The sequence below is a fragment of the Sinocyclocheilus anshuiensis genome, unplaced genomic scaffold, assembly GCF_001515605.1.
Source record: "Sinocyclocheilus anshuiensis isolate Anshui unplaced genomic scaffold, SAMN03320099.WGS_v1.1 scaffold292, whole genome shotgun sequence".
Taxonomy (NCBI): domain Eukaryota; kingdom Metazoa; phylum Chordata; class Actinopteri; order Cypriniformes; family Cyprinidae; genus Sinocyclocheilus; species Sinocyclocheilus anshuiensis.
In genome coordinates, this window is record NW_015555757.1 from 224536 (window position 1) to 235239 (window position 10704).

Below are 10704 nucleotides of genomic sequence, written 5' to 3' on the forward strand. Positions count from 1 at the left end.
CTGCGACCCACGCTCTGAATCACATGTGAAATCAGTCCAATAGCTGAACGGGACGTCACGGCGGATGACGTCATGACCAGGAAGCTATAAAAGCACGTGCGGCGGAGCCAGCATCAGCTTCTAGGAATGAAGCAAGCGCTGGCAGGGACGCCGGAAGTATGGCACCGAGACGCAGCGTCTCGTTCTCTCGAGGAACTAGGGTTACATACGTAACCTGAGACGGTTTCAAAAAACTGGTTTTGAAGGAGCAGCATCAAGCACCCTTAACTGCCATAATGGAGGCAACAGTACACAGATTCATATTTCTCAGAAGCTTGATGGAAATTTGTCTCAGCTTCAGCAAATACACATCTTTTGGACAAGGGAAAAGAGTCCTTGAATCTCTCCCTATCATCTCCTGAACCACATGATCATTTTTAAAGCTTTTTTGCCAATTGTGCACTCCATGGCATAAGGGCAGCCATATTTTAATAATGGAGAAAATGTATTGAATATTATTTTTCAGGCTTCCTGCACATATCATCATGCAACAGATTAGGATGGGATTTGTAGAGTTTAGCTGATGGACACATGCTGTCCCCAAACACCCTGCATATACAAACACAGAATCAGCAGAGTGGAGGTACAAAAAGAGATTGAGCGGGAAAGTTTTAATGCCCCTTACATGCTACTACATATAAAATGATCACATTGTCCTTAGTGACTATACTAATGCATTAGACCCTTCCAGCATCATTCATGGATAATATATCCCCTTCTCCCCAGAGTCATCTGTCATTTATAGAGGGATTAGTGGCAGAGGTTGGTGGGCTTGGGTCATTGTCATCTCCCTGACCACACCAGACCACTCCACTCTGGATGACATCACATAATAATAGATTAGATCATGCATCACACTTGTGTAAATGACAAAGCATGCAGATAATAACATTTGGGAAGTTGGATATTACTTCAGAAAAAGAAATGGTTTGGTTGACATGCAGTAGCATCTTTTAGAAGCAATAAATCAATGATAATGGATATGAACGGCAGTAGCACTGATATCATACATATCTAGTTCATGACATCATCCAGCATGGCACAAGCTGATTGGCCTCTGCTGTTTCTGCAGCCAGTGAGCTTGCTGCTTAACATTGAAATGTTTTGGTTCTGTGTTTGCTGCAAGCAAACCCTCCACCTCCCCCAGCTCCACCCATATAGATCACTACGGGTAATTTCATATGTGTTATATATGTGCATCAGCAGCAGCATGTCTTACATGATGACAGCATGTCTGTGGATATGTTATCACTTGCTCTGCAGCAGCAGCAGCAACAATCAGCATCAGTGCAGCAGATCTATTCCGCCAAGACCAAATACATTAACACTGTCATTTCCATCACCATGCCAAACTACTCATTGTCATGGTTGAAATAAGAGTGTGTATCAGGGATGCAGTAGCAGAGACAGTAATTATTATAATTATTGTTATTAGATTGATATTATTATAATTATTGAATTTATACATTTATTATATATACATATTGTAACGGGGTGAAGAATCACACAACAAGTAATCTCAATCAATACCCCGGAGGGTGGATTTATTGGGGTGATGGGTGATAGTGAGAAAGGTCCAGGTAGGTGCTCCGGTGCCGTGAGTGCTCTCTTCCATCTTCCCAGTGCAGAGGGTCCGTGCAGTGCTCCTGTGGGGCTGGTCGGTCACACGCTGCTTTCTGTGGGAAAAAATGAGAGGGCGAGTTAGGGCTCAGTCTCATGGAGGAATCTCCTAGATGGCAGGGCTTGCGTGGTTTATGTAGCCGCCGCCTGATGAGGTGCAGCTGTGACCGATCAGCCTGTGATGATGATGGCCAAGTGCTCCTCGTTTGTTTCCAGGGCGACGCTGATGAAGCTTCGGGACGCTCGTCACAATATATTATTTGACTTAAATTTGTTAAATCCAATGTTAAACTTTTTTAATTTAATAATATTTTATTTTAAAAGAGACATTTCAGGTATCTTGACCATTCAGAGAAAAAATATATATACACAATAATTTCCCCTTCTGCTATTCTACTTTTAGTAACTGCTCACTACACAATGTCTTGTAGTGTGCATTTGTGCATTGTTCTTAAAAAGCCTTACCTCCTGAGATCTATTTAATGATGTATAGGATTAGAATGAATCATTTATATAAGTCTGAATTATATAATATTTGTGTGCTTATGTAAGAAGCATGGACGGATGCTGTTTTTTTTCCCCCTGTGAGTCTGGACCCCAGTTGCTACAGTGCAGGTCAATCCTGCTTGATCCTGCATAGATTTAAAAGTCAGGGATTTAAGAAGGACTCTGCATCTATCATCAAATATGCTTATCCCAGCCTCTGTTTCTTTGGTTATGTGTGTATTTGTGTGTTTCTGTAAGAGAGATGGAGAGAGAAAATGTTTTAGCTCAAAAACAGTATAATCTGACCATTGCATGCCTTCAAATCTCCTATCACTTATGTTCTCTTTGCTCAACCTTTTTACATAAGCAGGTACAGAACATTGCTTCTTATTTATCTGTTGACCTGGTTAGAAAAATCAGCTAGTTTACTTTTGTGTTAGAACATTTCATGTGTATACTAGAAAAAGTCTTGTTATTAAGGACTCTAGGTGACTATGAATGTTTTATCATGTAATTAGACATTAGCAGCACAATATAGCTGTGATTGGTTTACGAGGGAAGAGAGCTCAGCTGAAACAACTGCACGCTGATGTTAGTGCAGCAGTGAGGGGCTTGTGAATTGCTCTGATTGAATCCAGGACTAATTGGTCTCGGTATCTCAGCTGTGTTTGAGGCTGACTGCGGAGAGGACTAGTGTTGTTGGCATGCGAGTCATGTCATTAATTAGCGGTCCTGAGTGTCCCCTCTCAAACGCTGTACCTGAAGCACTTGAGCACCGCTACCCATGTTTACAATCAACACTTCAGCCCCTCTCAATCACCGATTTCCCTGTTGAGGTGGAGATAATAAACTGTGTATCAATTACATAAGAAAAATAGTAAAGCAGTCGAACTGGGTCAAATGTACCTTGTAAGTGAATCATATTAAGACCCTGTTGCCATTTAAATGCTTTTACGTTCACTTTAATGCCACTATCCTTAGCTAGCTTTATAAAAAAAAAAAAAACGTTTTATTAACATTTTATATATTTTTTTTATATTATTTTTATTTATTTCTTTTGCTGTATGATTGTAGCTATACAGTTTTTTTTCTACTGTACATTTTATGTTTGATAACTTTACCATTATATTTTCTTTTGTGTACAATTGTAATTTTGGTATTATTATTATTATTATTATTATTATTATTTTAGTATTAGTTTATATTTTGAATTATTTTTACATTTTAATTGAATCAATTTTCATTTTTTTAATTTGAATAATTTTATAATTACTACTATTTTAGTAATTATGCACTTTTGTCATTTTTATTATTATTATTTTTTTATGTATTTCTGTTTACCCTTCATTTATTATTTTTCCAGTTTTTGTAATTTTAGTAAACTGCCGTCTTCCTAAATATCCCTGAATTATATAATTTGGTATAGAACACTGGGTGAGCAATTAACCAGCTTTAAATGAAGCATTTATTGCATTAGCTTAAGTTCTCTTTACGTTACTTTTCTGTGTAATGTCCATAGGCCTGTCTTGTCCTTATTAGACAAAGTTCTTTGAGGACATGCACTGGATTATGCATTTCCAGCAATGTTTAAGTGCAAATTATAGAATTTACATGGTTAAATGGACGGAAGGCAATTTATGTCATCTATGGGAAAACAGGATTAAAGGCTCCGCATGACAATTAAAGCAGCTTTATAGGGGAAAATCACTTAAGAAGCAGAACTTTTTCATGGAATCTGTCAACAACTCAGCATCTGTCCCAAAGTTATGTCACCAGCAGCAGTCATTATGTTGCATTTCATATTGAAGTGATCACAAAATATGCCAGTGAATGCCATATTAGTACTCCATAGGGTTCCACATTGGAATTAAGTCATGATTAAACTACAGGGTCAAATATGGACATGGTAGGGATGTACCAAAAAAACAAGAGTGGATATCTAGGAAAGTGAGTGTTACTTTGGCAAAGTGATCCCTCAGGATGCTGCAAAAATAAAAAATCAAAGCTGTCATCATGAAGCTTTTATAAAGTTTACGACTTGACAGAATGAGAATAAAAAAGAAAAAAAAAACAGTGTGAGCAAGCAAATATAACGTAGATTGTTACTACTACTTAAAAAAGCCCCTCATTGAGTATTTATTTTTTTAATGATATTAACTTTGAGGGAAGTTGGTCTTCAGTTAAGCTTCTCATTATGTAAGAAGCCACAAGTGCTTTATATATCATTACGCTCTACTTGTTATCGTAGTCTAGTTTGGTCGCTAAGTGAATCAGTTGTTTGACTCGCATCTTTGATGATGGAAAGTACGATATCTTTAGAACTCCCTTGGGTAATTTGTTTTAAACCACACAAGCATTATAATGACGGAGACAGCATATCAAATCCTCAGAGGGGTTTCTCTAGTAATCACCAAACATAAGTAATGAAGAGCAAAGCAATATGTCTCCGTCGTGCCATGTTTTAAATCTGGCCTCAATCAACCCAGAAAAGTTCCTAATAATGAAAATATCTGTCAGGACTCACCTTAAACAAGATTTATTCCAGATTTTCTGTCCATCCGGCTTTCCCAGGCCACAGGGGATGAATGAATTAAAGTTCATTTGATGTCTTAAATATTTGTGCTCTTTATTGGTTTAGTTCACAGAGCTGCTCTATCTATCTATCTATCTATCTATCTATCTGTCTGTCTCACTCTACAATACAACACAATATATGCAGCAGTATTTATATGTTCCAATTTCCATATAGTTTTCGTGCGTGTATGGAGTGTATTCAGGTAGACTGCTTTTTTTTTTATAGTTGCATCTGTACAGTATAAGTGTACAAGCCACAGCATAACAACTATAGATAGTCACATCTCTAAACTTTCTCCAGTAGCTGTTTGTCTCGACGACGGAAGCGCTTTAATTTCATCAATTAGATTTAATTGACAACAGATGCTGCCTTCCTGTTGATTGGAATTACAGAGGTCCGACTCTCAGATAAGCTGTTATGTCTAATGCCGAGTTCACACTGCACGATATTAGCCCGATTTTTCACTCGCCGACAGGTTTTGTGAAATCGCCGACAAATGCCCGACATCGGAGGCAAATCGGTGCTCGTTCACGCGAGTGACAGTCACGCAGTGTGAATTATCAAAGACGCGATCTGAGGGAATCATGCTAAATATCTGGAGCTGTCGCCGATTCACAATCACGCTGTGTGAAATTAGTTGAGACTGAACAACACATCGGCGATGACCTACAGCCAATGAGAGACCAAGATACACGGCAGCGGGATTTTCGGGGAGGAGTTATATGAAACCTAGTTTGCGAACCAATGTTGCCAAATCTGCGATTGCCGCCGGTTGTTTTTTATGTCAGCAGGTTGAAGGAGATATATCCAGCTGCAGACCCGCAGCCGTGAACACACACCCGGAGCAATTTATGCTGCGGCGCCCGGGGAGCAGTTGGGGGTTCGGTGCCTTGCTCAAGGGCACCTCAGTCGTGGTATTGAAGGTGGGAGAGAGCGCTGTACATTCACTCCCCCCACCTATAATCCCTGCCGGTACGAGACTCGAACCCACAACCTTTGGGTTATGAGTCCGACTCTCTAACCATTAGGCCACGACTTCCCTCGACTTCCCACGACTTCCCTGAAGCGACCCCAATAACTGATATTTAGGCCCTGGAATGTGAATTGTACCAGGAGAACCCCGCCAAAAAAAAAATAGTATTTTACCCCCCGAACGCGATTTTTACCCCCTCGAATGCAATTGGGCTATTTTCAGGCTAGTTTTGAGTAGTAATTAGGTGGGTTTTGTAGCGAAAACCTGGCAACCCTGCACCAGACAGAGTTGAAAATCGTGCAGTGTGAACTCGGCATAACTCTCTCTGTTTGACTGACAGCTACTCCACAACTGTGTCTGTGTCCGAAACCTCAGGTCAGGATGCCCTGTTGCCTCACTGTCCAGTCACTCAATGACTAAACAGGCAGTGTTTTGTCTCCAAAGGAAACTGTTTTTGTCTCCTAATAAATCTGGCTTCCCAGGCACAATAACATAATGTCTAATAATCTAAAACAAATTCCAGGGAGCTTTGGATATACTGCATGCATGCATGAGGGTATTAGATATATGCATGATATACACATACACACACATTACAAGACTCTTATACAGCTCACAAAGGCTGCATGTATTTGATTAATAATACAGTAAAGTGGTTATATTGTGAAATATTATTACAATTTAATTTAATAGTTTTCTATTTTGATATATTTTAAAACATAATTTATTCCTGTTATGGCAAAGCAGAATTTTCATTATTCATCACTTCTGTCTTCAATGTCACATGATCCTTCAGAAATCATTCTAATTTGATGATTATTAATATTAATAATCATTATCAATGTATTATCAATATATAATAAATTATTAAAATAATTAAAAAATGTTGTGTTGTTTAATATTTTTGTTGAAACTGTAATAAAAAAATTCAGGATTCTTTGATGAATAAAAAGTTCAAAAGATCAGCATTTATTTGAAATAGAAATATTTTGTTACATACAAAATGTCTTAACTGTCACTTTTGATCAATTTATTTAATGTGTCCTTGCTTAAAAAAAAGTATTAATTTCTTATAAAATCTTTCTGACCCCAAACTTATGAATAGTATTCCTTAAAAATTAATCTTTTTTTTCTTTCCATTCAAAATCCAACCAGAAGACATCTTGGTGGATATCTTAGAGGATGTTACCTTTTTGTCTTCCTACCTTTGTATAGTATCTGCAAAGGCAGCATTTTCGTCTACTTTGAAGTTGAAGCATTGCATCTTCTGATTTTTAGCCTTTGAAGTAGACTTGTTTAAACAGCTCAAAGCTCACAAAATGCTCTGAAGGGAACTTGGATGCGTACGGCTGTCTCATGTCCTCATGAGGAGTTGAGCAGGGGGTCGGCGCTAACAGCGGTTAATGTATGTGGACAGTCTGCATGTCCTTCCTATTGGCCATTAGTCTCCTGTTACTCTGGAGGATGAGGTTGTGCAAGGTCCAAACCTGCTGAGAATCAGCCCTGTCCTTCTCTATCCTAACTTTCCGGGTGATTTTAGTCTTTTCTCACAAGCTTGGAATGTTCTTGTCTAATTCTTTGCTAGCAGTCGCTCTGAGAAAGGAACCAAGGCCTCATCCATTTGTTTTAACTCTGTTGCCAGTGTACAATATAGAGATTTCGAATTCATTTCTGTTTGTTTGCCTTCTTCATAATTACAGAAAGGACCTTTCTGTAGACCCTTTCAACATTGCCAAGTTCATCTTTCTGTTGCTGTTTTGTGTTCTTTAATTGATCCGCTCGCAGTAACTGGCTGTTGTTTAGTGCTGCTTTATTCATTGGCACTGTAATTGAAATTAGATTAATCAGAATCTCTTGTGCCAGGGAGCGCTCTGCGAAGGGACCAGAAACGAGAGGCTGTGACTCTCTAATGAAGGCCACACCAACAATGAAATCCATGTGAACCAAGAGCACCAGAGCAGATCTGTTGTTCCTTGGATAAAAATAGTCAATCGGTCCAGCGTTTTATTCATCTGTTTGTCATCAGAAGCCTTTTGACTCGGGTTAAACACTGTTTTTGTGTGTGAAACAAGTAATAGGATCGCACAGAGACTGATAGGAGTCCCAGAGGTCATAGAGTAAGGGTCAGCCTCTCTTTTCACACACTTCAGGAACTGTCCGTGTGTAATTATGAAGGATTTGTGTCATTAAATGTACAATACTTACAGAAGCACCAGATGAGAGCCTTTTTTCTTGTGGATGATAAAGCATTGTTTTGTGAGTTCTTTTAGTTTATTTGAGTTCACCTCTGTGGTGTTTAGGGCATTGGGGGCAGTGTGAAGCCTGCTGACGCATTCAACCTCCCTGGTGATCTTGGAGAGAATGTCACTGCACTGTGCAGCCATGGACACGCACAAACACCCTTGCAAATATTCCTGTAATGATTGCCATGTTATACAAAAACTGTTATGTTGATCTTTTTATGAAACTGATAACTAGCTTGTAGTTTGTCATCTTTGCTCACAATGTGGCAGCACAAGACAGTAACATTGCATTTGTGCAAAGAGGAAATAACGTTATATGTACTTGTGCAATACTGCAGCCAGTTGTGAAAATGCTGAATCTGAAAATATAAGTTCTTTTTAAGTTCTTTTTCAGAACTTCAGGGTTTGATTTATTTATTTTTTTTTAAACAAGCAAATTACAACTTTTTTGTTTTCTTATGTGAAGTTCACATATATAGTATATTTTGTACAAAATCTAACTTTTTACCTGCTTTTAATTATGGCTACTTATTTTGTGTACTATTCTTTTAAGACCCTTACTTTCCCTTATCTTAGACCCAGACTTTCAATCATAAAATATACCTTATAAAATGTCCTATATCTGTAATTATGACACTTAATATGAAAAATAATTCAAATGACAGAATTCTCCAAAATTTGTCAAAATGGTTTTAAGAGAATTAATTTTCTAAAATTCCTTAGGAACAAATGTGTCTATAGATAAAGAAATACCCATAAATGAAAATAAAACATAAAATAGCATGCAAAATGATTAAATTTGCTTTTATAGACACAAAAAAGACATTCTTTCTAACGATATTGGAGGAAAAAAATGGTGTGAGAGGATCAGACAAGCAATTTATTTTAGTCTCTCAAGATATTGTCTGTTTTTCAATCATAAAAAGTGACAGCCATTCAAAATTACACACATTCTGAGCTATTTTTCTGTCAGCAATTAAATAAATCAGGCTTCACGTTTGCACAGAGAGATCAGGCTTTTCCCCGAATGGAACAAAGCCAGTCTCTGGGGTCTCAGAGCTTTTCAATCAGGCCTGTAGTATCTTGGATGTTGACGTCATGGCAACGGGCTGTGTAGGAACGAGCACAATTGCAACATTTCAGAGAGCTCACAGCTGACTTTGTCACTCCCACCATCTTAGAGAATGTAAAACCGAATCCAGGCAAATAAGTGGCCACTCTCACTGACCCGATTCTGTCGGCAGGCTGCGGGCTTATCAATGGAGCTGGCCGGGTGACACGCTGTGTCAGTGAATAGCTTGTTAACAGAGCAGCGATGGACTGGGAGCAGCAGTAATGCCGTCAGAACCGCAAGAACAGCTCCTGAAAATCACACCAATGCCACAGTCATATAGTTGTCAATTCTCTCTGAAGCTCAGTGAATGACGTCTGATAAAGTCATTTTGTTTTTCTGAATGATCAGAGTAGAAATGTTTCACTGTATGGGTTCTGCTGATGAATAATGAACTCTTTTTGGACTGTTAAAGGAATATTTCACCAAAAAAAATTAACTATGTCATCATTTACTCATCCTCATGTGTTTTGAAACCCATTCTCTTTTATCGGAAACAAACAGAGATGTTGGGCAAAATGTCTAAGCTGCTCTTTTCTATACAATGGAAGTGAATGGTGACCACGAGTGTCAAGCAACATTTTATAGGCAAGTTATTTATCAAATAATGACATAAATTTCATGCTGTCATGCATCTTATAATATGGCTTCAGAAGACACAAAATATAGTCGCTTGGTGCTTTTGTTCCCTTTTTGAAAATTGACAGCTTTGGTCCCCAATCACTTTCATTGTAGGGAAGAGAGAAGCTCAGACATTTCTGCAAAATATCTCCTTTATGTTGCACAATTTTCATTTTTGAGTGATCTAGCCCTTTAATAGAGACAAAAGTATATGCAAGCACATTCTACCTTAATGAGATGAACTTATGCTGTGTATAATTAGTCTGTGATTGAAAGCATTTACTAATTTTCCTCTGGAGTCATCCATATGTTTAATTACATGATGTATAACGAGTGGGAAGAATCTCTGAGACACATGTGCGCTGCTCTTTGTGTTATAAATGGATTATTCATGTAGCCAAATGTGTGTGTGTGTTTTGTGCAGGTATACATGAGTTCCCTGATGATATCTTTACCAACCAGGAGCGAATGGAGGGGGCTGTAGCCTTGCATGTTCTATGTGTAAGTATCTCTACCATCTGCTTTTCCTTTTCAACATTCGATACAGTAGTTTGAATGCCTTATTCTTGCTAAACCTATGAAATTACACGAACACTTAAAGTCACAAGGCTGTGAGTTCTATTCAAGCATCAGGGCAGTCTCTAGCTTCACCTGTATTCTTTTTTACAGTGACTACAAAGGATTTTCCAAGTGACTTGCTCATTGGTACACATTAATGAATTGATCATGTTAATTTTCAGGTTATATTACCTCACTCGAATGGAGGTGTTCAAGCAGAGAAGGGTTTGTTCAACTTAAATTATATTGTAAGAGCTTGATGTCCAATCAGAATGTCTTTGCCACATTAACCAGTGCAACAAATCAAGTTCATTTAACAGATGTATGTGACAACATGCCCCAGTAGCGATTGTTTTTTTTTTTTTTTTAAAGTTTGTAATGAAAGTATACATTACATCAGATGTATGGCCCCAGTAGCGATTGTTTTTTTTTTTTTTTTAAAGTTTGTAATGAAAGTATACATTACATACATTACATA

The 10704-nt window shown here is 38.0% G+C and overlaps 1 protein-coding gene across 2 annotated transcripts in view; it reads left to right on the forward strand.

Moving 5' to 3' along the window:
* LOC107673935 (sodium/potassium/calcium exchanger 3-like) overlaps positions 1-10704 on the forward strand; it is an 85819-nt gene that overhangs the window by 56828 nt on the left and 18287 nt on the right. For both annotated transcript variants that reach the window (XM_016467768.1, XM_016467769.1), the window contains one exon: positions 10093-10169. In XM_016467768.1, the coding sequence (XP_016323254.1) occupies positions 10093-10169 (77 nt within the window). The remainder of the gene's footprint in view (positions 1-10092; positions 10170-10704) is intronic.